At 39.7% G+C, this 24,950-nt stretch overlaps 1 protein-coding gene and 1 long non-coding RNA gene across 4 annotated transcripts in view; one reads left to right on the top strand and one right to left on the bottom strand.

The window, feature by feature from the left end:
- Positions 1-24,950, bottom strand: part of cacna1ha (calcium channel, voltage-dependent, T type, alpha 1H subunit a) — a 137,333-nt gene that overhangs the window by 52,586 nt on the left and 59,797 nt on the right. For all 3 annotated transcript variants that reach the window (XM_032587024.1, XM_032587022.1, XM_032587023.1), the window contains exons 3-8: positions 23,327-23,438; positions 21,300-21,433; positions 19,778-19,875; positions 13,315-13,474; positions 9,891-10,215; positions 3,097-3,189 (exon numbers count right to left, since the gene is read on the bottom strand). In XM_032587024.1, the coding sequence (XP_032442915.1) occupies positions 3,097-3,189; positions 9,891-10,215; positions 13,315-13,474; positions 19,778-19,875; positions 21,300-21,433; positions 23,327-23,438 (922 nt within the window). The remainder of the gene's footprint in view (positions 1-3,096; positions 3,190-9,890; positions 10,216-13,314; positions 13,475-19,777; positions 19,876-21,299; positions 21,434-23,326; positions 23,439-24,950) is intronic.
- LOC116735268 (uncharacterized) lies at positions 7,855-21,603 on the top strand. The gene is made up of 3 exons (XR_004342363.1): positions 7,855-8,007; positions 13,549-13,552; positions 21,594-21,603. It is a non-coding gene; the product is annotated as an uncharacterized LOC116735268 (long non-coding RNA).

Below are 24,950 nucleotides of genomic sequence, written 5' to 3'. Positions count from 1 at the left end.
CATTTGACTGAGATATGGTCAGTGTTCATAACTCAACATGAAGAACAATACTGGACAAAAGCTCCATTCTTAGGAGAGTTTTAAGGCCAAAATCATTCTTGGCAAAAAAAAGGGTGTAACTCAACAGAAACAGAACCCAAAGTCAAGCCACGTAAGTCTCTCATTTTCTTATTTTTTGTTTGGCATTGATTTTTCTCCCATTATGTAGCTCTTCTTAATTGCCTTGCTGTAAGTTCTTCTTGCAGAGGTCTTTTGTCCCTAGCCCTTTTCTCCTCTACACTACATATTTATTTGCAGAGCATAATAAACACTTTATATATCAAAGAGTAAGCTGGAAGACTGCTCAGTATAAAATAAAGTCTAGGCTTTAAGGTTTGAAAAATACTCAAAAGACAACGATCACAGCAAATTACACATAGCGAGAAGCCATCAAGTTTTAATAGAGGCAGTTATGCTGGGAGGGAAGCTTAGGAGGCTAACCTGCTCCCTTTCAAAAGGTTATTCCAGGTTCTCCAAAGCAGATTTAAAATCCACTTTCTAGAAAAGTGTGCATCTTCTTTTTGTACTTTTCCCCTTTTGGAGCGTTGATCTTCCTTTTTTTATCTGCCATCTGCATCTTTCTCTACAAATTATCAAATGTTCTTTCTTGCAATATCAATCACCTTCTTAGCCGTACTCTAATTTGGTTGTCACAGAGAAGTATATTCATGCTAATATTTCCATAATCTCTCAATTTGTTGAGACTTATTCATTCTTGTCTCTTCCACCTGTCTTCCACCATGCCATGCAAAAGTATTGATACACTATTTGTTAGAGATTTGTTATGAAGTGGATGGAAAGGGGTTCTGAGTTTCCAAGCAAAATTAATTCAATAAATCTGGAAGAGACTAACATGGAGTGAATATGAGTTCATGAAATACTTTACAGATGTTTCCTTGTTTGTAATTGAAAACCATAATACATTTTCTTTAACTTCACAATTAGGAACTGTTCTGGTTTTGTTGACCACCTAAAATTCCAATAGAATACACTAAGGTTTGTGATTGTTCTGTTGCAAAATATGAAAACATTCAGGATGTGTAAATACTTTGCAAGGCACTATAACTGAACTCTCGCGTTTTTGACCCTTCTTCAAAATGCATTTTCACCAGCTGCTGCGTTGTCACATAAGGATGCAAATATATTTCATAATAATCTTGCTGCTTTAATTTGTACCCAACCCACAGCATAACACAGCTTCTGTTGGCTTTTATAAACTTGTCTTTTTAGTCTTTCTGTACGTGAAAAAATAGCAAGATCAGCACAGACAGACCATCAGAGAAGTTTGATTCCACTTTCCTTTCTTCAGCTGCACACCAAACTAGTTGCTGTACATATTGCCAAATTATTGATACTCTGCCATGTGCATTCTCATAATACTAGTCCTAAAAGAACAGTTGCTTCTTTCTTCTGATCTACTTTACATTTTGTCATAACCACTTCCAAAGCAAACACTGCATCTGCAGTGGCTTTGTTGGAATGAAACCAACTAGCTGCCTTTTACTACCTACTGCAAGTTAAAAGTGGAGCTGTCTTCAGAAGGTGCCTTGCCTTTTAAAAGATAAATCAAACCCCTCACTTATTTTTTCCTCTGTGACTTTATAGGATGTAAGGATAATACAATTTCAATTCAAAATAGACCAGAGCTTCTTTAGTCTGTAAGTAATAACCCGGAAACACCAGAAAGATCACAGGAATGAACTGATAGCTCCAACACAAAGGTGTCACTTTCCCCAGGGACATTACTCTACAACTTCAGGTATAGAAAAAACGCAATTCATAAAAAGAAGCTATTATGCCAAAATCAATACTTTCAAGAGTCGTAAAATGTTGCAGCTGAAGACATTCTGTTGTATTTTATTTGGTTTTCACGGCCACAAGAGTTGTTAAGAAGTACAACCAGAGTGTTTTTTCTGAATAACCTCAACAACTGGAAGTGCAAGTTAGTGACCCTAAACAAATATAAGTGAATGTGGTGGAACGTTTCAGTATTTGGAAATAAATCATTTGTTGAGTGACATTCGCTTAAATTAAAGTGGGATTTATTTATTTTTTTAAATTTTAAGTTTTAAATTTGGGATGTCTAAACTCAAGGCAATTAATATGAATTGAAATTCACTAAAGAAATAAAATAAAAAGTCAGTTAACTGACTAACTGATTTTAGTTTGATTTAATTCAACTTTGTTTAATTAGGTGTGTTTACTGAAATTAACTAAATTAAGTTTAGTTCAGCTGAACTAAACTGAGTTTAATCAAGTTCAGCTGAATGAATTAAATAAACTGTACTCAGTTCGTAGCTGAGGTGAACTGAATGTAGTTTGAGTTGATTAAATTAACCAAAATATTGTTGAGCTAAACTGAACTAAACCAAACTAAATTGAATTGTTCTGTATTGAATTTAACTCAATTGAACCAACAATAGTTGAAGTACATTGAGCTGAGCTGAATTATATTTAAACTAATTTAATAAAGTTGAAATTAAATAAAGCGAGTTAACATAAATTGCATTAATCTGAAAGGAGCTGAAGTTAATTCAGAGTTCACCGTTTGACTGGTAGAATCTACTTAACCTTATTATACTAACCCAGTGTATAGTAATAAATATTTATAATGAATTAACATGTTCATATTTTCATATATAGCAGCAATCCTGTAGAACTGTTCAGCTCCTGATTGAAAGTGGGTTTAATAATCATTCAATGTCTTGTTTTGTCTTCAAAATCTTATTCCTGAAAGGTATACAAAACCTTCAGACCTAAAGTGTAAAGATTATTTTTATTACTTACATAGAATATTGCCTAATGTCTGTATTGATTCCGAACAGTTAAAACAAATCTCTGGGTTTTGATCTAGTTATTAAGGTTCTAATTGTTATCACTATTAACAGCAATTTGCTCTTTTAAAGTGTATAACGGTAGCATTAAGGATATAAATTCTGCTTCTGGAGCAAACTGAAACTGAATGTAACTTATTAAACAATCTACTGTTCTATTTCTGTGTTCTATAAATACATTTGGATATTGATCAAAGATAAAAAAAATAAAGGTGGTACTTACAATAATGAGCAGTATAAAATATATAAAATTGTAGAAGGAGTGGGCATCCATGACATAATACATGATGTCCACCCATCCTTCCAGTGTGATGACCTGATAACAAGAAGACAGAGAGAAGAAATTTGTAGCAACAATATAATAACCAGGAAAAAACATTTCCTACAAACACGAAACCGAAACAAGCTCAAAAGTCCTCCAAAAATCTTTTAAGTGTGTGCATGTTCGTGCCAGGAGACTGGAAGCTTGTATGCTAATGAGGAGCTGAGATGTTGATACTTGAAAGCAGTGAGTCAGTTCTGCTGAACTAAAAACACGCTCGCACCTCCACATCAACACCATAGGCCGGCATAAAACCTTACACCAAGCACAGCAAGAACATGCACAACAATGGCATGAGTGCAGCATACAAGTGTAACACAAAAACACACGCCAAAAAGCAGGTATTTGGAAAGCTGTGCATGAATAAGAGACTTTGCACCAGTACCATATGAGATCAAGTAAACGTGAGTTTTATGCAGGCAAAAGTACAGGCAGCAAACATTTCTTTTAACAGAAAAAATGCTAATATTTTAGTAGTGCACACCTGCAACTTAGAATTTAATAGCGTGTTTTTCTTACAGAAACACAAATAGATGTGGACATTCTGCATATTATTGAGTATTAAACATGCTGGGATTCAAGAAAACATCCAGACAAGCCATTGAGCTGGAAAATTTGACCTGTAAACAGCAATGGTTAAGCTATATATTATAGTAACTTTACAAATTAAATAAATACATTTTTATTTGACAGCTGTTGAGTCATTGTTGTGGAAAAAGTAAGAGGTTTTCTGAGTCATTTTCCAACATCTGAAGCATTAAGTACCTAAACTAAAAGCCAACCAAGGACACTAGTAGTCAAAGAAGCAGCTAAGTGCCCAATGGTAACTCTATAAGGGGTGCAAAAACTGTTTTGCTTCGATGCAAACACTATGTGGCTGAAAAAAGAAAAGTACAAATCACCCTGAAAAACACAGTTGGGGAGAAAAATGTTGGCGCTGTGGGAATGTGTTTCTTTAACAGAGACAGGATAGATGGTTGACTTGATGGGCAGTAGGATGGAGCCAAGTGCACCGCAGTGTTGGAGGAAAACCTGTTAGAAGCTGCAAAAGGTTTTAGAGTGAGGCAGAGGTCAATCCTAATGTAGGACAGAGACCCCGAACATGCATTCAGAGTGATGGTGTTGTTGAAATAAAGTTCAAGTATAGAGATGAACTTACAAATTGGCGACGGATGTCATGAGTTATAGTAGTTTTAATCTTTCTTTCATAAAATATTGAGAAGTGTACAAAATAAACAAAAAACACTTTGAACTGAATCTGGTTCAAAATGTGGTGGTGAACTCTGAACACGAATTGCTTTAGTTTTAGCCTCTGTGAATTAGCTTTTGTTAACAGTGAACTTGTGAATTTATATGGCACGGCTAGAGCAATTTATTTTTTATGCCATCCAGAAAAACTTCTGATGGCTTCTCTGCTTAGTAACCCAACCAACAGTATCCTTAAAAAAACAACAGCAATTCATCAGTCGGTCCACACAGTGCTTATGTCTAAAACACTCCTGCTCATCTAGATTTTCTTTATCTACCTTGGCTAGGTTTGCTTCATTCATCAATTTCATTTTCCAATAGTTTTCTTTAATTTGACTCTCAGTTCTATCTTTTTCTTGCGCTATTAATAAATCTGACTCCCAACTATAATTCAAGGAACTGAAACATTGTTATTAGTTAATCAGTTTTCATGCTACTATCCTTTTACTTTAAAATATGCTCTTTACAGATTTTCAGTCTAGGTTTACCCGCATTGTTCATTTGGTTACAGGGAATCTTGATGTTTTGAAACATTTCATGTTATATTTTACGAGTGTTGATGGGTTCCAAAAAGGAGTCCTTTATTCTCATGAGAATAAAGACACAGACAGTGTTTTTGTCATGAGGTGTGGTGCGGGTTGGTGAGGCAGACGCTGTAGACCCAGGTAAGATGAATATGATGATGATTTAATAGAAAATAAGTCCAGGAACAAGCAGCAGGCACAAGGAAACACTGACGAAACATAGACGCTAACATTGACGAATAATTGACGAGGACCCGACGAGGAACAAGGAACACAGGTGGAGTTAAATACACGGGAGGGTAATCACAGAAACGAGACACACCTGGGAACAATCAAGGGGAGGACAGGACAACGAAGAGACTTAGGGACACAGAACACTCTAAATAAACAAGGAAAAGCACAGACCATGACAGTACCCCCCCCTCAAGGGCGGCTACCAGACGCCCAAGAAAAAAAACCCCCAAAAAACCCAACAAGGGTGGGTGGAGGGGCGCTGGACGGCGGGCCAGAGTCCAAACTAACAAAAAACAACCCACCATCGTGGGTGGAAAAACAAGAAGGGCCAAGAGTCCATAAACAACAAAAAAAAACTACCCACAGGGTGGGCGGAGGCAAAGGAGGCGGGAACCACGGAGGTGGTCCGGCGGTCGACCGCGGCGCTGGAGGCGGGAACCACAGAGGCGGTCCGGCGGCCGTCCGCGGCGCTGGAGGCGGGAACCACAGAGGCGGTCCGGCGGCCGTCCGCGGCGCTGGAGGCGGGAACCACAGAGGCGGGAACCACGGAGGCGGGAACCACGGAGGCGGTCCGGCGGCCGTCCGCGGCGCTGGAGGCGGGAACCACGGAGGCGGGAACCACGGAGGCGGTCCGGCGGCCGTCCGCGGCGCTGGAGGCGGGAACCACGGAGGCGGGAACCACGGAGGCGTTCCGGCGGCCGTCCGCGGCGCTGGAGGCGGGAACCACGGAGGCGGTCCGGCGGCCGTCCGCGGCGCTGGAGGCGGCGATGATGAGTCCCGGGGGCCGCCCACAGACGGCGACGACGAGCCCCCCGAGGCAGGGTCTCGGTCGGAGCACAGGGGGTCTCGGTCTCAGGTGGAACACTGGGGGTCTCGGTCTCGGGTGGAACGCTGGGGGTCTCGGTCTCGGGTGGAACGCAGGGAGTCTCGGTCAGAACGGATAGGGACTGGGTCTCGGTCGGAACACTGGGGGTCTCGGTCTCTGGAGGAACGCTGAAGGTCAGAGTCTCTGGAGGAACACAGAGGGTCTGAGTCTCGGTCGGAACACTGGGAGTCTCGGTCGGAACACTGGGGGTCTCTGGAGGAACGCAGAAGGTCAGGGTCTCTGGAGGAACGCAGAAGGTCAGGGTCTCGGGTGGAACACTGGGGGTCTCGGTCTCGGGTGGAACGCAGAGGGTCTCGGTCTCGGGTGGAACGCAGAGGGTCTCTGGAGGAACGCAGGGAGTCTCGGTCTCGGGTGGAACGCAGGGAGTCTCGGTCTCGGGTGGAACGCAGGGAGTCTCGGTCTCGGGTGGAACGCAGGGAGTCTCGGTCTCGGGTGGAACGCTGGAGGTCAGGGTCTCAGGAGGAACGCAGAGAGTCTGAGTCGGAACGCAGGGAGTCTCGGAAGGAACGCTGGGGGTCAGGGTCTCAGGAGGAACGCAGGAGGTCAGGGTCTCAGGAGGGACGCAGAAGGTCAGGGTCTCAGGAGGAACGCAGAAGGTCAGGGTCTCAGGAGGAACGCAGGGAGTCTCGGAAGGAACACAGGGAGTCTCAGTCTCTGGTGCGCCGGCTGCTACGGCCTCCGGTGCGCCGGCAGGAACGCCGGCTGATTCGGCCTCCGGTGCGCCGGCAGGAACGCCGGCTGATTCGGCCTCCGGTGCGCCGGCAGGAACGCCGGCTGGAACGCCGGCTAATTCGGCCTCGGGTGCGCCGGCTGGAACGCCGGCTGATTCGGCCTCGGGTGCGCCGGCTGGAGCGCCGGCTGATTCGGCCTCGGGTGCGCCGGCTGGAGCGCCGGCTGATTCGGCCTCGGGTGCGCCAGCTGGAGGTGAGCCGGAGCGGAGCCTTGGGGCCGGCTGCGGGGGCGAGCCGCAGCGAAGCCTGGGAACCGGCCGCGGGGGCGAGCCGCAGCGAAGCCTGGGAACCGGCCGCGGGGGCGAGCCGCAGCGAAGCCTTGGAACCGGCCGCGGGGGCGAGCCGCAGCGAAGCCTTGGAACCGGCCGCGGGGGCGAGCCGCAGCGAAGCCTTGGAACCGGCCGTGGGGGCGAGCCGCAGCGAAGCCTTGGAACCAGCTGCGGGGGTGACAGCTCCGGAAGGCGACGAGGGGCCGGGTCCACCGGCGGCTCACGTCGCTGTCTCCGGGCTGACCGTGGAGGTGGCGGCTCCGGAAAGCGACGAGGGGCCGGGTCTGCCGGCGGCTCACGTCGCTGTCTCCGGGCTGACCGTGGAGGTGGCGGCTCCGGAAAGCGACGAGGGGCCGGGTTCACCGGCGGCTCACGTCGCTGGCTTCCCGGACGAAGGAATCGACGGGGGCCATATCCGGGGGGTGCTAACACCAGCCTTGTTCCCCGGAAAAGCTCCCGCTGCAGGTCGGCGAGAGCCTCCGCCAGCTCCCTGTCCTCCCTGCCGGACCTCCGCCACGGGCCGCTCTGCCCTTTAGGCGGTAACCCCACTCCTGCTGGGTCCATAATAGCAGCCTCACCGTTCGGTATGGTCGGGTCCTACTGTCATGAGGTGTGGTGCGGGTTGGTGAGGCAGACGCTGTAGACCCAGGTAAGATGAATATGATGATGATTTAATAGAAAATAAGTCCAGGAACAAGCAGCAGGCACAAGGAAACACTGACGAAACATAGACGCTAACATTGACGAATAATTGACGAGGACCCGACGAGGAACAAGGAACACAGGTGGAGTTAAATACACGGGAGGGTAATCACAGAAACGAGACACACCTGGGAACAATCAAGGGGAGGACAGGACAACGAAGAGACTTAGGGACACAGAACACTCTAAATAAACAAGGAAAAGCACAGACCATGACAGTTTTAGTCTTTGAAGTGACTGTTGGGGAAACCGTGAAATACCTCAGACAAGTTCAGAATATACGCTGTATCTTAGACATACAGAAAAGGCATGACAGGATGGCTTACTGCAAACACAAAGTCCAATAATTCTCTTTGGTGTTAAGATCAAAAGATGAGTTGTACATCACAATTTAAGTGACTGGATGTGGAAAAGCAAGACCAAGGACATTAATACAAGGCAGATTATATCCATGAGAGCAGATCTACACAACAGGCCATTCACACATGCACATGAAACTGGCCGGAAATAATTTATGTAACAAGTTAAATAATCATCAGTATATAAAATTGAACAATATCAAACTCCTTCTTACATCAATTTTTGTGTTAAAGCTATAAGATTTTTTCCAACAAATAAAATGTAAGGTACGTCAATGATTACCAGAGCAAAACAACAACAACAGCTTTACATATGCATGTACTCAACACTCAAAGGAAAGTTTCGGCCAAAACATGGATGATCTCATCCAGGAACTAGGAGAGATATTCTGTGAAACAAAGAGAACTCAATAATTCCCTAATATGACAGAGTCTGCAACTTAAAGGTGCTTGTCGTTATGGTGAAGCACAAACAGCTCCACATTGTGCATAGCGTAGTTGCTAAGAGACTGAAGGGGGCTACAGGTTTTCAGGCTGTTGATGAAATACACATTTATTGTCATGCTTCTTTTACCACAGCAGTGAAGTATAAGCATAATTATGATGAGAAGGGAGGAGTGAGAAGTCACAACATGACTCAGAAACCACTCCAGTCAGTTAGGCACAACTAACAATTGTTTCAATAATGTCTACAATAACAAAGGTTATTTTTATCTTGTGTAGCCTAGTTTCTGTTTCACCTTTTTTTTTTTCAAATGTTTTTTACCCACCCCTTGTATCCACTCATATTGTATCCCTACACAGGGATATATTATATCAAAGCACATATTGTATCCCTACACAGGGATACAATATGAGTAGGGAAAAAAGTTTTCCTTTTTTTTCTCAAGCTACATCTTTATGACTAGTTCACTTCATTTGTGTTTTATAATTTCATATAAACCATTTTTTGCATTTTTCATTTTTTTCTTTCACTACTGCATTGTGTGTTCTGTTTAAGTTAGACTATATAAAGTCGTCTTTACAGTTGCCTTCTGCAATATTTGTGACCTGTCTTTCTTATCATTTTCATTTACCATTAGCTTAAATACTGATTTAACTGATATATACTATAGGAGTATACAGCCCCTCTGTCTTTGCCTTTTTTCTGATCCTGCACCAAATTTCACATGAAATGCCTTAATGCTTTGAAAAAAAGAAAAATAAAGAATTGCAACCACATAAATAGTGCAAGCAAACTGATGCATTCAGAAGTAGACACAATCATATGCTTAGCAAAAGAAAATAATCTCACCTAAGACTCAAAAATTGTGTTTACTAAAGCATGCCACATAGAAAAAAATGTTCAAATGGCAAAATGTCGTCTTAAGCCTCATGAGCTGAAAACACAGAGGGAAGTTTTGAGATGGATTAATAGGTCTGGGCAAGGGAGTGTTGAGAACTAGTGTTTGGAGTAATTTGAAGATAACACTCTTTGAGAAAGTAAGCTGCAAGTCAAAGCACATTAGAAGCAAAGTCACATCCATCACTGTGACTCGGGTAAATTCACAAGAACTGATGAAATACGAATCGCGGCAGTACAGAAAGTGTAAGCTTACAGACTGCAATAAGGAAAAGCCTGTCATGACCTCCAAGGAAGGAAAAAGTAGTGAGAGAGAAAATATACATTTTTCATCCACAATCCAATAGGATATCCAGAGTAGCAATATGTTTATGAACATTAAATTAGTGCTTCATCTCACCTGGAATATGGCTATCCAAGCGTAGCCAATGTTGTCAAAGTTAACTGCTCCCTTGTGGGGGTTGTGTTCCCCGGGGCGGCAGACGTTGTAATACTGGTTCCAGTTAACACAGTTGCTATTGCTTGACCCGCCCACTCCAGGTGGTGAACCAATCAGAGCAGAACTTTGGTGGGGAGCAGGAAGTGAGCAATCCTCTCCTCCCTGGGTGAAGGGCGGCACGTCACGGCAGCGCAGCATCCCGTTCTCTCGGGGAGCTGAGCAGATGAACGGGCTGTCTTCACCTTCCTCAGACATGTAGTAAGAATGAATGGACTGGTTGTAAAGTCTGGTTTGGCACAGACAAAACAAAAAAAGAAGTGATTATAAAACTTTAAAATGCAGATTTCAGATTACTGATGGTGACAAAAAAACTGAATTTATTGGTAATATCATAATGATATGCTGCTATTTTGCTGTCATCAATTTCAGTAGATGTCTGATATCCAAGGTTCAGGTACATCTGAAACATGGATCAAGTTTAGCTTTATGAAAAATCTTGTTTTAAAACTCAGTCTAGAGTTTCAGACTGTAGATTTGACATTAAAAATGTTGCAGAAGATGGATAGCAATATAAAATATTAAGACATAAATATTAGGATGGAAGCTAGCTAAATGCTTCCATCTTTTTCAAAAAATTTCAAAAGCATCTGAACAGCACCGAATCCTTGGAAAGTTAATTGACGATTAAAAAAAAAAAAAAACTTCAACAATAGTTATTTTCGGTGACTCACTTGTGACATAGCTATCACGAGAAATGTCTTACTTAAAGGCAAAATGAAACTGCGCAACTCAGACACAGGGGAGAGGAGGCTGTTTCAGTGGTTGAACAGAAAATGAAACTGAAGAAAAAGGCATTGCTAGGAAACTTCACAGGCCTCTTATCTCAAAGTGTATCCTGCCTCCAGCAGTTTAGGTCATCACGATGAAAAAAGAAGGAGTAAACCAACCCTGCACTAAAACCTATAACTGAACAGGAAACTTCAGAGTGCTATTGATTCAGATCAGTTAAACATAACATGAACAGAAAAAAAAAACAGACTGTTGTTGGATTGGTAAATTTCTATAAAGCTGTGCCGTGTATATTAGTCTACTTTCATTTTACAGTCATTAAAAATGATTTTGTATCCGTGTGTTTAATTATATGCTTATTTGTTTTTGTAGATTTTTATAAATCACAAAAAATACCCACGTCTCCTCTACAAATCTTACGCCTGCATAAAGTTGCAATATTTGATTGACTTCTATTATTTGTGTTCAAGGTTAAGTTGAACTTTATGAAAGAAAAAAGAAGCAACTTTTCTTATAATTCTGAGACCAAAAAAGAAATGATTATTACATCTAATTTCATCACACTGTATAGCTGTCATTAAATTTGTTTGACATGCAGCAATCAGTATGTCCATCTGTATCTCTGCTATGTTTCCTTTTTGCAGTTTAAACAAAGTGATGATGTTTGTCTGATAAAGAAGACAATTTTGCTGAAAGTGATTTGAACATAGATTCAAGTTAACAAAGTTAAAGTGATGCAATTTACTGTGTTAACCTGAGATTTTGAAGATAATCTTTGTCTTGAGTAAATATTACAGTCAAACTTTAACGTTGAACCATGAAATTAGGTAACCTGAGGGTCCCTTCGTGCAAATTGAGGATTTGATCTACGTCTACACCATCCACCTTTTCTCTCCATCTCCCTACATTCACATGAGACACTCTCTGAATCAGGAGTGAGGAGCAGACATCTGCTTTATTGCTTATTAAATGAACATAATGTCTGTTTAACGTGCTCAAGATGCCCATACAGTTTATTTGCTTCAATAAGCAATGAAGCGTCCCGTTCTCCATTCCACCCACTCCCCTATTTAATAGCACTTGTTGCTGGAGAAGTTATTTGGAGATTGGAGCAAATTAGCAGGTATGAAATGAGTGACTTGGTTTGACCGCATCTAGCGTATCGAGCTATTTTCAATTAGATGCGCAAAAGCTCTGCTGACAGCCATCTCGCCGCTTCAGTTTAATGATTCAGTGGATTCTCACATGAATGTGAGAATGAAATTTTACTGCTCTTATGTTCCGTCTTACTACAGGGATAGGAATAAAAATCCTTGTGATGAAAACAAAAGTCTCAAAAAATTCCAATTACAGAGCATGTGCACGTGATTTCAAATTTCAGCAGAGATAGGTTTGTGTGCCGGCTCTTCTGAGAACTAAGCTGATGTGTTTTGTTCCCTCACACAGAGAACAACAGTCAGCCACATTTACTCTGGAACAATTTGTACAATTACATCAAAAACAAAATTAGTCGAACTATCTCAAAGTGACATTGTATGCTTCCAGAGTTTGTTGACACAAAAGCTTTTTTTTTACTTTTTGCTCTTAGATTCAGTTTTACTCCCCAAGGCTAAATCAGCAGCTAAGCTTCTCTATCTGCCTAATGTGTGCATTCCTGTTTGTCTACATGCGGCCCTGGACTGAGGAGGGGAAAGCGTGGCTGTTGCATCTAATGATGCCACATCCAAAGATAAGATCACAGAGAGGAAATGGGCGTCTCTGTGGTCTTCCAGCATGTTCAGTGTTAAATATCAGAATAGTTGGAATTTTTTTTTCTATAACTATTCTTACTTATTCTCATGCATATTGTTTATAATCATTTCAGGTGCTCAAAACCACTTCCTTACAATTTTGTCAGGTTACAAACTTGAATGTAATTTGGGGGATTTTAGGTGCTAGACCAACACAAAGTAGGAAATAACTGTTAAACTTAAAGAAAATGTGTTTTTTTTTTTTCTACAGTAATTTTACCCCAAAATCTAAAAAGCATTGCCTTTGTATTCAGCCCTTGCAACTGAATTCATACTGATTTATAACCCAGTTTTAAGTATTCCCAAAACCTTGTCCACGACCTTTACCTTATAAGGGGAGTATACACTATTCAGCATTTTATTTGTAAAAATATTTGAAACCTTGATTTATTTATTGTTCATCTTTCAGAATTATGGAGTACTTTGTTTTACACTCAAGTTAAAAATTACACCCAAAAAATACACTCAAAGTATACTCAAGTGTAGAAAAAGTTGAAGAAGCAGCACTAGAAAGGAACTTTATAAGGCATCTCATCTGAAAGGCTCTTTCAAATGTACTGTAAGGAGTGTTGGAGATAATCAGGCTTACAAAAAGGTAATAATGATATGAAAAAAAACCCCAAAGAAATTGGAGCATACAACATCAGCAGCTTTTTATGTCTGAACACAAGAAAAACCAAAATGCCATCTGGAAAAAAAAAACATGAAACTTTTTCCTACAAGCATCCGCGTTACCGCCAGTCTAAAAGTCTGGAGGAAAGAAAAAAAAAGGTATTTACTAAAAATTAAAAAAAGAAATTGCTTACGATATTATGTCTTCTCCCAGGAAGCAGCGGTTACGCAGCAGTCCGGCCCACAGCTGGACTCCCACAATGCCGAAGATAAAAAAGACAAAGAAGCAGAGAAGGAGCACATTTCCCAGCATGGGTAAGGTGTCCAGAAGCAGCGTCACCAAGATCCTCATACCTACACAGTGGGACACACACAGCATAGATGCAATGAGAAATTAATATCTCACATGCATATATTTAAATTTGCAGCTAAGTTCTGCTTATGCTGCAACTGCAAGCCTTTTCTAGTCCTTTGGATACTCAACACCTTCACACACTTTTGATCTGTTGAAGGTCAAGCTTACAGTCAACATAATCACAATCCATGGTAATAAAGACTATGAATATTATTTCATCCTATGGGAAGTAACAGCTTCTGTGTCGCTAGTATTAGCTACATGCAATGAGTGTCCATCATGTACAATCAAGTGACTTTTTGAAGAGTTCTGCAGTAATATTGCTAAGATTTTGTTAACATTTAGCTGGTTTTGGTCTGGTCCAACTAACACCGTTTATCATCTCGTCTGAGGAGTCATTTGTTTGAGTGACATTTAGCTGAAGAACTTGAAGCTGACTGTTTAATACCGTGATATTTTGGCCAAATCTTGGCAACATGTGCGTTTACAAAAAAAAAAAAAACTCATGCCCAATATTGAATCCATTTAAACTGGTAGCAAATGTTTAGGGTGGTTTAGTTTGAGATAATGAATATTTAGTTTAAATAGTCAATGATCTTTTAAGTAGTTATACTGGCTCCCCAACTGCTCTTCAAAATAAAACTTCTCCAACTGTTGGTAACAACAGGTAATGTTTTGGCTCTTTTCAATAACTGACATATTCATCACTTTCATTGGTATCAAAAGCTAAAGATCATATAACCTTTTAGAAACATGAGTCAAATCGTACTCTTTTTTTGGTTGCATGTGTAAGAAAAAAGTACTCTTTTTCCACAAAATTTTATGAATTTTGCATAAGTAAAGCGATATAAACATAGCATAATTTGAATTAGTCTAATTACAATGTTTACTTCCCTTAAGATTACTTAAGTTCAAATCTGTTTCCCACATCTCCATGTAATTGGAGGGCAGATCATGGCTGAAAATGCTGCAAAGTACAACCATGAATTATTTTCTATTTTCCAAGGATAAACTAGTCAATCAGTACATTTCAACGATCGAAACAGATTCGGCTTCCAAGTCTAGAAATGTGGATGGATGCTCCAAAAAAACACACCATCTGCCCCAGGAGAAATGACTCATCAGTGTCTGTTTCTTTACGCACACACACTCAATGCCAAGATTTAGTCTAGGACACACAGTACTTTCTACATAGTAACATAACACAACACTATAATTAAAATTTTCTCAATTTTATTCAAGTTTAACCGGTCACTATAAGTGAGGAGACTAGTCCCCGAACTTCAAAACAATTCTAATAAATAAGGACAGGGTTATGACACAAAGTTTGATTGTAATCAGAAGCGAAAAACTTAACATAACTTTCTTTAAATTGGAACGATATTAGGCCTACAATCAGCTAAAATGGGTATGCTCATCACTGACTGGGGGATTATAGTTTATTTTACAAAAACATTTAATCATGCTGCAGGTCTTTAATGTAATCTGAGGACTTGGCCTCACAGTGATGTCCTATAATAATGCCACTCTTATCCCAAGGCAACACAAAAACTTTGGTCTTACTCCCCATTTGGTATTACTGCACACCATCTTTCGCTTCCTTTCATATTCCACAATCTGTGATCTTCACAGCTTCCCCAAATATAAATAAATCTTATCAGTACACATTCAAAGTATTTTCCAAAGCTATTGCAAAAATTCTTAGCGATTTTCAACAATCCATTTAAGTGTTACAATGGCTTAGAATTAGCTATGAGCTGCTCATCCGCATTACAGGAGCCAGGCGAAAAAACTGGGAAACACTGACCTTTATTTATTTATTTATTTATTTATTTATTTATTTATTTATTTAACTCGGCATCTAAGTTTGCACACTGAGCAGTTCAAGAAGTCTCTGTTTTTGGTGAGACGTCACCTCACCAAGTCCAGCGACTCTCCACCTGCCTTTCTGGCTGCCCTTGCTGCAGCTAACTTTAGTTGTGAGCGTTTTCCTGTGCCAGAAGCAGTTGTGCAAACGGCAAATACACTCTGGTCCTGACTCATGACTCTGGGAGAGAAAAGCGCACCCTGTGGGGCTTTGTGTAACTGCGACACATTGATGCATGGTGGATGCAAGGTTGACTAAAAGACTTGACTAGAAGCTATAATTATGTTTTACAAGTGCAGTAGAGAAAGAAGTTTTAATAGTCTAATAGTCGAAGTATTAAAGTTACTTAAAGTTTGGTGGTTCAGTGTTGGATGATGGATATAATAGAGCAGGAAAAAATACCTACCTAATGTTTCCTTTCTATCACGTTACCATGGTGTAATTAAACATTAAAAATAAAACATAGATTGCAGGAAGCCTGAAACAGGATGATATTGCTGATTTAAAAGAAAAAACTAGCATTTGTGTTGTATTTATAAAGCATTTTTGCAATATTATTCCATCTTTATCTGTTAATTTTCTGTTTTTGTGTTAAACAAAAAAATCAGCAAAATGACATGGACATGCAATTTTGTGAATAAGAGTGGTGAGCTTTTTGATTAGCATATTCTTCCTCTGATTGCATTGACAAAACTAAAGCGTGCTACTTTGGTATGAATAGATGGTACCATTCCCTGCCGCGCAATGAAGTTATTTTTTTCAGTGGGAAAAGGACAGATATGTCAGCTGACAAGATGAGAACATGAACATTTTAATAAAAACAACAACAACAAAGTCCAGTGTTTGCAAATAAATAAGAAAATGTATATTTTTTAATTTTCATTTTACTTTTTAAGCATGTTATCAATTTGTACGTACTGACACTAATCTATTTTTGAACTGAACTATAAGCCAAGTAGTCATAAAAGAGTGAATATTAGAAAACCAGTGGGGAATCAAAAAATAGAGCTTTACTGTTTGTGCCCATAAATGGCATTAGTTACAAATTGAAACCTATCACTGCGTCTAATAAAATTTTTAATCAAGACCAAAAGGGGGAATACTGAAGAGTCCGAGTTGACACAAATTGCCCTTTTCCATCACGTTTATGGACTCAAGTTATGGGCCACAAGTTTTTAAATGCTCTTCCTTTATGACATTGTTATCTGTGCTCTCAGCTTGTGATCTCATTAGTCTCCGAGTTCTCATTTTGCTTCTCTTGGAAAAAGCCAAGTCGCACTGCAGGAAACAGCAAAAGCGCACTGCTTTTTTTTAAACTCGGTCCTGCAGTCAAAACAAGATGGGTGCCCAAATAACTCGCTATTAGATCCAGCAGGAGAAATCTAGGTGTTGCACACAACACTCAAAAATTCTGATGACTTATTCAAGCAATCAGTGTGTGAGAATGAGTGCGTGTAGGGGTGCGCATGGGGTGCGTACACACACGGTGTACAAACACAACTGCAAATTATCTACAGTTGGCAGATAATTTGCAAAGCCCCCCTGCAAGCAGCAGCCCTGATAATATGAAATAAACAGACGGTTGTTCACAGTATCTAAGCTACAGAACAAAAACACAGTTAACATCTGCGTAACAACTCACCGACAAGAAGACGGCAAGACAAATAGAGATACAGAATAATGGGTGAAACGGTAGGAGAGAGGGGCATTAGTCTTTGTACGAGTGTTGCTGCCTGAGAACGTGATACGCAGTGACGTAAAATGATTTTAGATGACCTCCAGGTGTCTGTGTGTACCTGTGAGTTTCAGGCTTCGGGTGATGTTTGATGTACGGTACATCTATTTGCTTCCTCTGACCTTGTTTTTTAAGACCATTGTAACTAACACCTGATGTTGTCATCCCAAATGGACATCCACCACTTTATTCTCTTTCTAGCAGTTTAATCTCATGTAGCTTTTAGAAACTTTTTGAAGCATTGCCGTTTAGCTTTACCTTCTGTTGTAGGGAAGCTCAGAGATTTTAAAATAATATCTGAAACCAAATATGTTTATGTATAATTCAGCACACCTAGTTGTTACAAGAAGGTGAAAAGGTTGTGGTTAAAAATCATTAGGAAATTATTATTTTAAAAATCATGAAATTGTTAAAGACTTTTGCCACATGGAAGTCATTTTGATAGATAATATTGACAGTGGTCAGTATTTTTTAGTATTGTTCCTAAGAATAGTGGTTGACTGATTAAGAATCAATCAAGTCATAAATGTATATTTTCATAAAGCCATTAAAAGAACATTTTCAGCACATACAGCTCTGGTTTTGTTGATCACATCGACTGTCCTGAAATATTGTACAATATGTCCTTACTTACTTCCAGCCCGAAACTTGGCCACATGCTAATGTATGCATCTTAGTAATGCTGTAAGTTGTTATGACACTCTTGTCTAGAAAATCTCTTTAGCTATAGATTCATGGCCCCTTCTGTCAGGAGCTTTTAGGAACATGACAAATAATGCACAGCTTCCATTGAGCTGAAAGCAAACACCAAACTCTTCGGGGCCATACATCAACTTACCACAAAGTGGTGTGAACAAGCAAACCAAAATACAGTCCTGCACTGCTCAAGGCAAACAAACTACAAAATTGCAGGCCAACAGAAATGGATTTGACATACAGCGTAGGGGCAACTTGAATTAAATTACTGGGAAAAGGAGACTGCTACAGCAGGAGTAGATATATTAAGCTCTAACAGAAGTAAAAGAGGTGTTTTAAGGTTTAGGCAAGGTACAAAATATTATGTGGAAGAATGGGTGGTCAGTGTAAAAACTGAATTCCTCTAACCTTGGTGAAGAAATTCACCAAAATGTATTAATAAGACTTTATTTGGAGAGACATTGGAGTGACAACAGTAACAAACTTATGTATGAAAAACAAATGTTCAAAGAAAGATCTGTACTGATCTTAAAGGATGTGCAAAAGTCTGTCTGTCTTCATTTCTCAGTGTTTCCTTCATTTTATTTTCTGATTTGTCTTCTTGTTTTGTTGTCATAACACCCACTACACACACACACACACACGCGGTCACGTACACTTTTCCATCTCTCTCGTCTGTATCATTCAGTTCTCATTTTGTCTTTGTTCCTTCTGGCTTGGCTTACTATTTCATTTTTACTCACATCTTTCTCTCAGGATGTTATTCTGCTAGGAATATCTTTACCTTGTAAACAAATACTATAAAACAATACATTTAGTCTCAATTTCTTTAGATAAGTACATGATGTACTATTCAGCCACAATGGTGCCTCTTGTAAAAAATAAAAAATGCTTAAAAATGCCATTTTATTGTGACACTGACTCACTCTGTAAGTGAGCTGTGGCGAATTGTTTTATCTTCCTGACAATCCTGCTCACAGTCCATTGCTGCAAGATAAATATGGCTTCTCAATCAGCTCAGTGCCAGTGGCTAAAAAAAATGGGCCTCTGTGTCATGTTGTATTTATACCCCAGTTTGACAGAAAGCCATGTATTACAATTAAAAAGTCTGTAGAAACTCAGATCAACCTCTACGTGTTGAGAATTGTTAGGGTTGCTGGCATCTGTACCACTTGTGATTTTCAAAAAAAAAAGAACTTGGAAGTTTTGTGCCCACTTATTGAGAGTCAAATTTTCAAACTTTTTGTATCTAAAGTTATTTTATTGCAAAAAACCCTAATATTAAGTTTTCAAATTCAAAATTCAAATTCAAAACTACTTTATTAATCCCCAAGGGAAATTAAATGTTGTTGTAACTCATTCATTTAGATTCTTCAAAGCTTTATTGAAGATCGTGATGGCTGTTGGCAGGAAAGATCTTCTCCAGCAGTTTGTGCTGCGCTGAATTTGAAGAAGCCTCTGACACATTTTTACATCATTACACATTGTTGTGTAAGCGACTGTATTCAAGCCTGTACATTTAGGAACATTTATCTTTTTTACCATATAGTATGTGGTTTTTTAAGTATATTTTGTACTGTATCATCTAAGTAGCACACACTTATTAATTTTTGGGGGGAGACAAGAAATTCCAATCATGTTTGCTGAAATAAAATCTCTGTCAATGTCAAAATCATTCTCCAAATCAAGGTATGTTCTGAAGTGAGTGTACCAAGTTACTTTACCTTTGGTTGAGACCGTAATAACTGATGTGCACAAAGAAGCTAAGATATCTCTCAGAGAAGAACTAAAGTATGCATTTGCTTTGTTTTAGTGGAATTCAACCTCTCTAAATTCCCCTTTACCTGAAAACAGAAGTTCCAAACCTCAATACCACCTTCTTCAACTGTACATATATTTACGACAGAGATAGATATAAAATTAAATTTGGATACACCTATGTGCACACATGTCATTATTGAGCTAAAAGAACAACACTTAATTCAGTAAATCTCTTGGTCTTACTTGGTACTCTGTTGATCGCCCGCAGTGGCCTGAGCACTCGAACAGTACGGATGGCTGACAGACTGGCATTGTGGCCATCCAGAGAATACTCCATCACCCTGAAAATGAAAGTGCAGTGAATAAACAACATAAAGCGAAACAGAAAAACACACATATGCACAGGTGAGATACATTCACTGATAAACAACACAAAGAAAGGTTGTTGAATGAAACTGGACAATCCTCTGCCCTGATGGTGACCAGCTAGTTGGAAACTCAAGAATACATTTTGTTTTAGTCAGCCCTTTTTTTGGTTGAATCATTTGACTCAGGGCAATGCAGAAAAATAAAATCCCTCTTCCTCTTCTTCCAGACATCTGAAGGTTTTAAGTGCGAGCAAACTGCTATTGAGAACTGATCATGATTTCAACCACTTATGGAAAAACAAACCAGTTTCTGTACCCTCAGATTGTCTTTACTCTGTCCTGGTACAAAATGCTGTGGGATTCCTCTCTACCCTTTTCCTGACTGACACAATGATATTATTTGGATCCTTTGTAACTTCGCAGTAATCCACAGCTTCAGCTCATGATGCAAAGGAGCAAATGTCAAGAAAATCCCAGTAGGACCACTGAACTTTATTTATGGTTATTCAGATCTCTTTATGCTGCTGTGTGTACCCAAGAAGAGCGAGAGCTGGAATTGCAACAAAAGATGGGGCAACAAAGTATTAAAGTCTGGGTATGTGCACTTATTCAGAGATTATATTTTTTATTGTTTGTTTTACCCAAACAGATTTGTTCGTTTTGGACTTGAATTGTAGGAGATATATAGTGCACTAGAGGCAAAAAGAAATAAAATACAATAATAAAAACATTCTATAATTATTTGTCTTTGTCTCACAAAGATTTCACATTTTAAAAGGGGTTTCCAACTTTTTTTATATTTGCTGCACATTGCAGTCAGCATAATAATTATGATAATCTCTAGAAGAAGCAGTTAGGAGTTTATGGCTTCCCCTGCAGAAAAAGTGGAGGAGCGGTGTTCACTCACTACTTCTCTGCTCTAATGGTCCTGAACATGGAAGCTACATGTGTAATATATTTTATTACATTCTTTTCCTCTTCAGGCAGAAAGCATGTTCCCTACGAATGCTGTTTTGTAAGACGGTGCATTTGTATTTGTATGCTTTCTTACCTGACTACATAGGAAAACAAGGATAAAAGAAAAGGATTCTTACTGTGACCTAGAAAAAGTATATAACTGTTTCCTGCCAAGAAATAGCATGACATTTTATATTCTCCAGTCATCATCCTAATTTCCTCCCATTCAAATGTCTTCTTAATAATTCATAGTCATTAGAAAGTGATATTTGGTTGCTCGGACACAAAGACCTTGTGTAATTTGGTACAGGGGTCAAATTACACCGTTTCTGCTTGAAAATGTTAATCTAGAAAGAGATTATACATCTTGGCTACCAATGAGCATCACCCTGATTGAGTTGTAAAATGTTATTATGCAATGATGTCAACAGGATACCAACCCTGCCATGACAATAACAAAGTCGAGCTGGTTCCACTTGTCGCCGAGGTAACAATTGGGGCCAAAAATTCCAAGGGCCACCATCTTGATGACCATCTCCACCGCAAAGAAAGCAAAGATGCAATCGTCCAACACCTGGTCGAATAAAAACAAATACACAAAAAAGAAGCTTTAACACTGACTTCAACCAAAACGCTTACAAACAGATAACCTTGTTGAATCTCCTCATCAGTGCAAGCATATTTTTATATAAGCAGCAGAGTTTTGAGGGCAGGGTTTCTGTAAAAAACATGAGTCTCTTCAATAGATTAGTTAGCTTAATTTCAGCAGGGAGATGTTCAGACTCAGCATGGTTGGTAATGGTTGTTACTCAATTAATTAGACGCCTCGTACAGCACAAGAAATGTCTGTATTTGAGTATAATGAGTCTGTCTCAATGTGCCATGACTCAACGCTTCACTAAAACAAGTATGCAGGAATTAAATGTCAATTAGACAAGCAGACAAAAGGTAATTAACTTATTTACATCCAAGTTAGATTTGTGAAATATAAGTAATACCAATGAAACGTAGCACATGTTAATATTGCTAATATGAGTAATATGTTGTGTTAATGGTGAAAAACACTTAGAACTGTCCAGGTTAAGAGCACATGATCTCATTGCTGCAATAAAATTTTGCTTACAAACTCAGTGCCTTGCAAAATATTACACTTTACAGGAGCATTTACACATTTTGTCAGATTAGAACCTCAAACTACAATCTATTTAATTTAATGTATGAGGATAGGCAGACACAAAGGGTTTTACAGATTGGTATGAAGTTAATGAAAGTTAGATTGAACTTCTCACAAAGCCATTATAAATGGAAATAATATGGAAATAATACGGGATCAGAAAAGCAGCCAAGACACCCAAGGAGCTGGAGAGATTCACAGCTCAAGTGGGGAAAAAAAAAGCCAAACTAAAACAAACCAATCCAAACAAGAAACTTGGAAGTGGCAGCATCATGCTGCAGGAATGCTTTTCTTTGTCAGGGATAAGGAAGCTGGTCAGAGTTGATAAACAGATCGAATTTACAGCCAAAATTTCAATAAGAATGACTTAAATCAAACCATATTCCTGCCTTAAAGCGGCTCTGTCATGACTCGTGTTCTATTTCATGCCCATGCTGTGTTTTGCCACTGATTCCAGTTCACCTGCCATGCCTGATAGATTATGTGCCTCACCTGAGTCTCCCCTCTCTTCTCAGAGCTGTTTGCTTACTTTGTCCTGAGCAGCAACCAGGATTTGAAGCTAAAATTAAACTTGTTTTTTTTTTTCCCTTTCGAGTACTCCTGTGTGTGGTTGAATTTCAGGGTCCCCACAGAGTGTCCTTACAGACTCAGTCAAAGTAATATGGTAAAATGTGCAATATTTTAGGAATATAAAAAGGCTTCTGCAAAGTACAGATATTAAAATTGACAACAAAGACTATAAATGTCCATGATGACTATTTTTCAAAAAGAACAGTTAAAGCTACAGTATGTAACTTTTTAAAAAAATGTTTTTTTTAAATATTGTGACAGTAAAGCATGAAACAGATAATCTGTGAAAAAAATGAAGCTCCTTTGCCTTCTTCCTATGGATCTTCTATTATCTGCACATACACTGCTCCATCAGAAATAGCCAATCCGGGCCAAGAGGACGGTCTTAGGGCTGTCAATCACCCTGGTGAATGTGTCCCTCACAACCTCTCTCTTTCTCTTTGCTGCGCTGCAGATGGCTCCCCACAGTGTTTTTTGAGCTAGAGCAGTGCATTTCTTCAAACGGCAACAGTAGCTCAAGGAGGCAGTGGAGGAGCTCGCTCTTTCCACAGACTGTCTCACATTATACTGTCACAGCATGATGACACTTCTAACAAATAAGCCATTAACACATTTTTGTAAAAAGTTGCATGCTGCTCCCGTTGAAAAAAAAAAATCACACAGAAAAAAAGCCTTTAGAACAGAATGTTCATGCAAACCCATCTGACTGGGTATGACACTCACCTGTAGGATGCGGCACCACTCTGACTGGCAGTTAACATCCTCGCAGGGCTGAAACATCCCCAGAGTCACACAGTTTAACAGGATCACCAGCATGGACACGTGCTCGAACCACGTGCAAGAGGAAAGTTAAGGTCAGAACAATATACATGTCATTCTGAATTATCAGCAACAGGCAGCCAGAACCAGTTCTGCACAATGTGTGGTTAGTCCATAAGATGCTATGAGACACTGTTTATGCTTTAAAGGACAGCAATAACTGAACTCGAGAACACAATATACGGCGACTGGTGTAACTGATATGAGGTGATCATGCGAAAGGACAAATAAACAATCACTCCATCAATCCAACTGAAACAGATGCTAACAGGAAGTCTTGCATGGGTCTAATGCACTAAATGGGCCCAATCATGGCAATTTGCTGCTAATGTAATTATAGTGCTTTTTGCCAAAATCATGAAATCACCATGTTAATGAGCTGATGTCTGCTGCAGATCAGGTTGCAGTGTTTACCAAAGCACTGGCCTAGAGCACCAGGGGAAATGTTGGAGAGATGCACACATTATGGTGCTGCCAGGCATAATGTAATCTGTGCTCGTGTCAATTAGGCTAAAAGGCTGCGATGAGACAAACATGACAGTTACTATCCAGAAAACCTTTGGTGCTGTTAAAGATTGGCGTCTTGTAAAAAGGAAGAAGCTTAATTTGAAGGGTGCAGATGTCAGGCGTCACCTCTCTGACCTCTACATCCTTTTTGAGGAAGCAGGGGGATTATTTTGAAATAAGCTACACATGGTAAAAGCATTTGCTTTTTTTTTAATTAGCTCTATAAGGATGGGAATCTAAATACTTCAGGCTTTACAAATGCCTCATTGCGTTATGTAAATTAGACATGGAAGAAACCCCTTGATTTGGTCCTATTTATGTATATCAACTTGGAGTGATGTAAATGTAGTTCTACTGATTAAATCAAAAATCAAAAATAAAAATTCAAAATCCCTTCAGTCAATTCTTCTTTGCATCAAAATTTGACCAAATCCTGAATAATGTGCAGCATAGCAACCACAGCTTTTCAGATCGCATGTTCAGAAGCAATGCTAGTTGCATATAGAGCATGTAGCAGTATGAACTCAACATGACAACAGAAAACTCGTAAAATATGCATTACCGAGAGAATATTGTACTTCGTCTGAGGCGGATATAATTTTGGGCATTGTCTCATTGTGTCAACAGAAGGGTGGGTGGGGGTCAAAGAGTACAAAAGAAGATGAGTGAGAAACTGTAAGTAAAATGGATGGTTTAATAGACTAAATGAGAGAAAATGAGGAGAAAAGTATGAGGAGAAAATGGATTACCAGGGGAAAAAAAGTCACTGATACTGCTGATTTTTTACTTTAATTTGGCTTTTGCCGCAAATGCACATCATCCCACACACACACGCCGTCTTGTTTTTACTTCTCTCTCTGTCTTTCTCTGTGTTTCACTTACACACACTCTCAGTGAGCATGTAGAGTTGAAATATTGATGTATTCCCAAAGGTTCTGTTTTAATTGGAATGTGCGTTAATCAGGAAAACTAATGCTAAAAACTTACATCATATTTTCATATAAACTATGTGGTGTATCTA

The sequence above is a fragment of the Xiphophorus hellerii genome, chromosome 16, assembly GCF_003331165.1.
Source record: "Xiphophorus hellerii strain 12219 chromosome 16, Xiphophorus_hellerii-4.1, whole genome shotgun sequence".
NCBI classification, from domain to species: Eukaryota; Metazoa; Chordata; class Actinopteri; order Cyprinodontiformes; family Poeciliidae; genus Xiphophorus; species Xiphophorus hellerii.
Note: the sequence above shows the minus strand (reverse complement) of the source record. Positions and strands in the feature narration are given on the sequence as shown.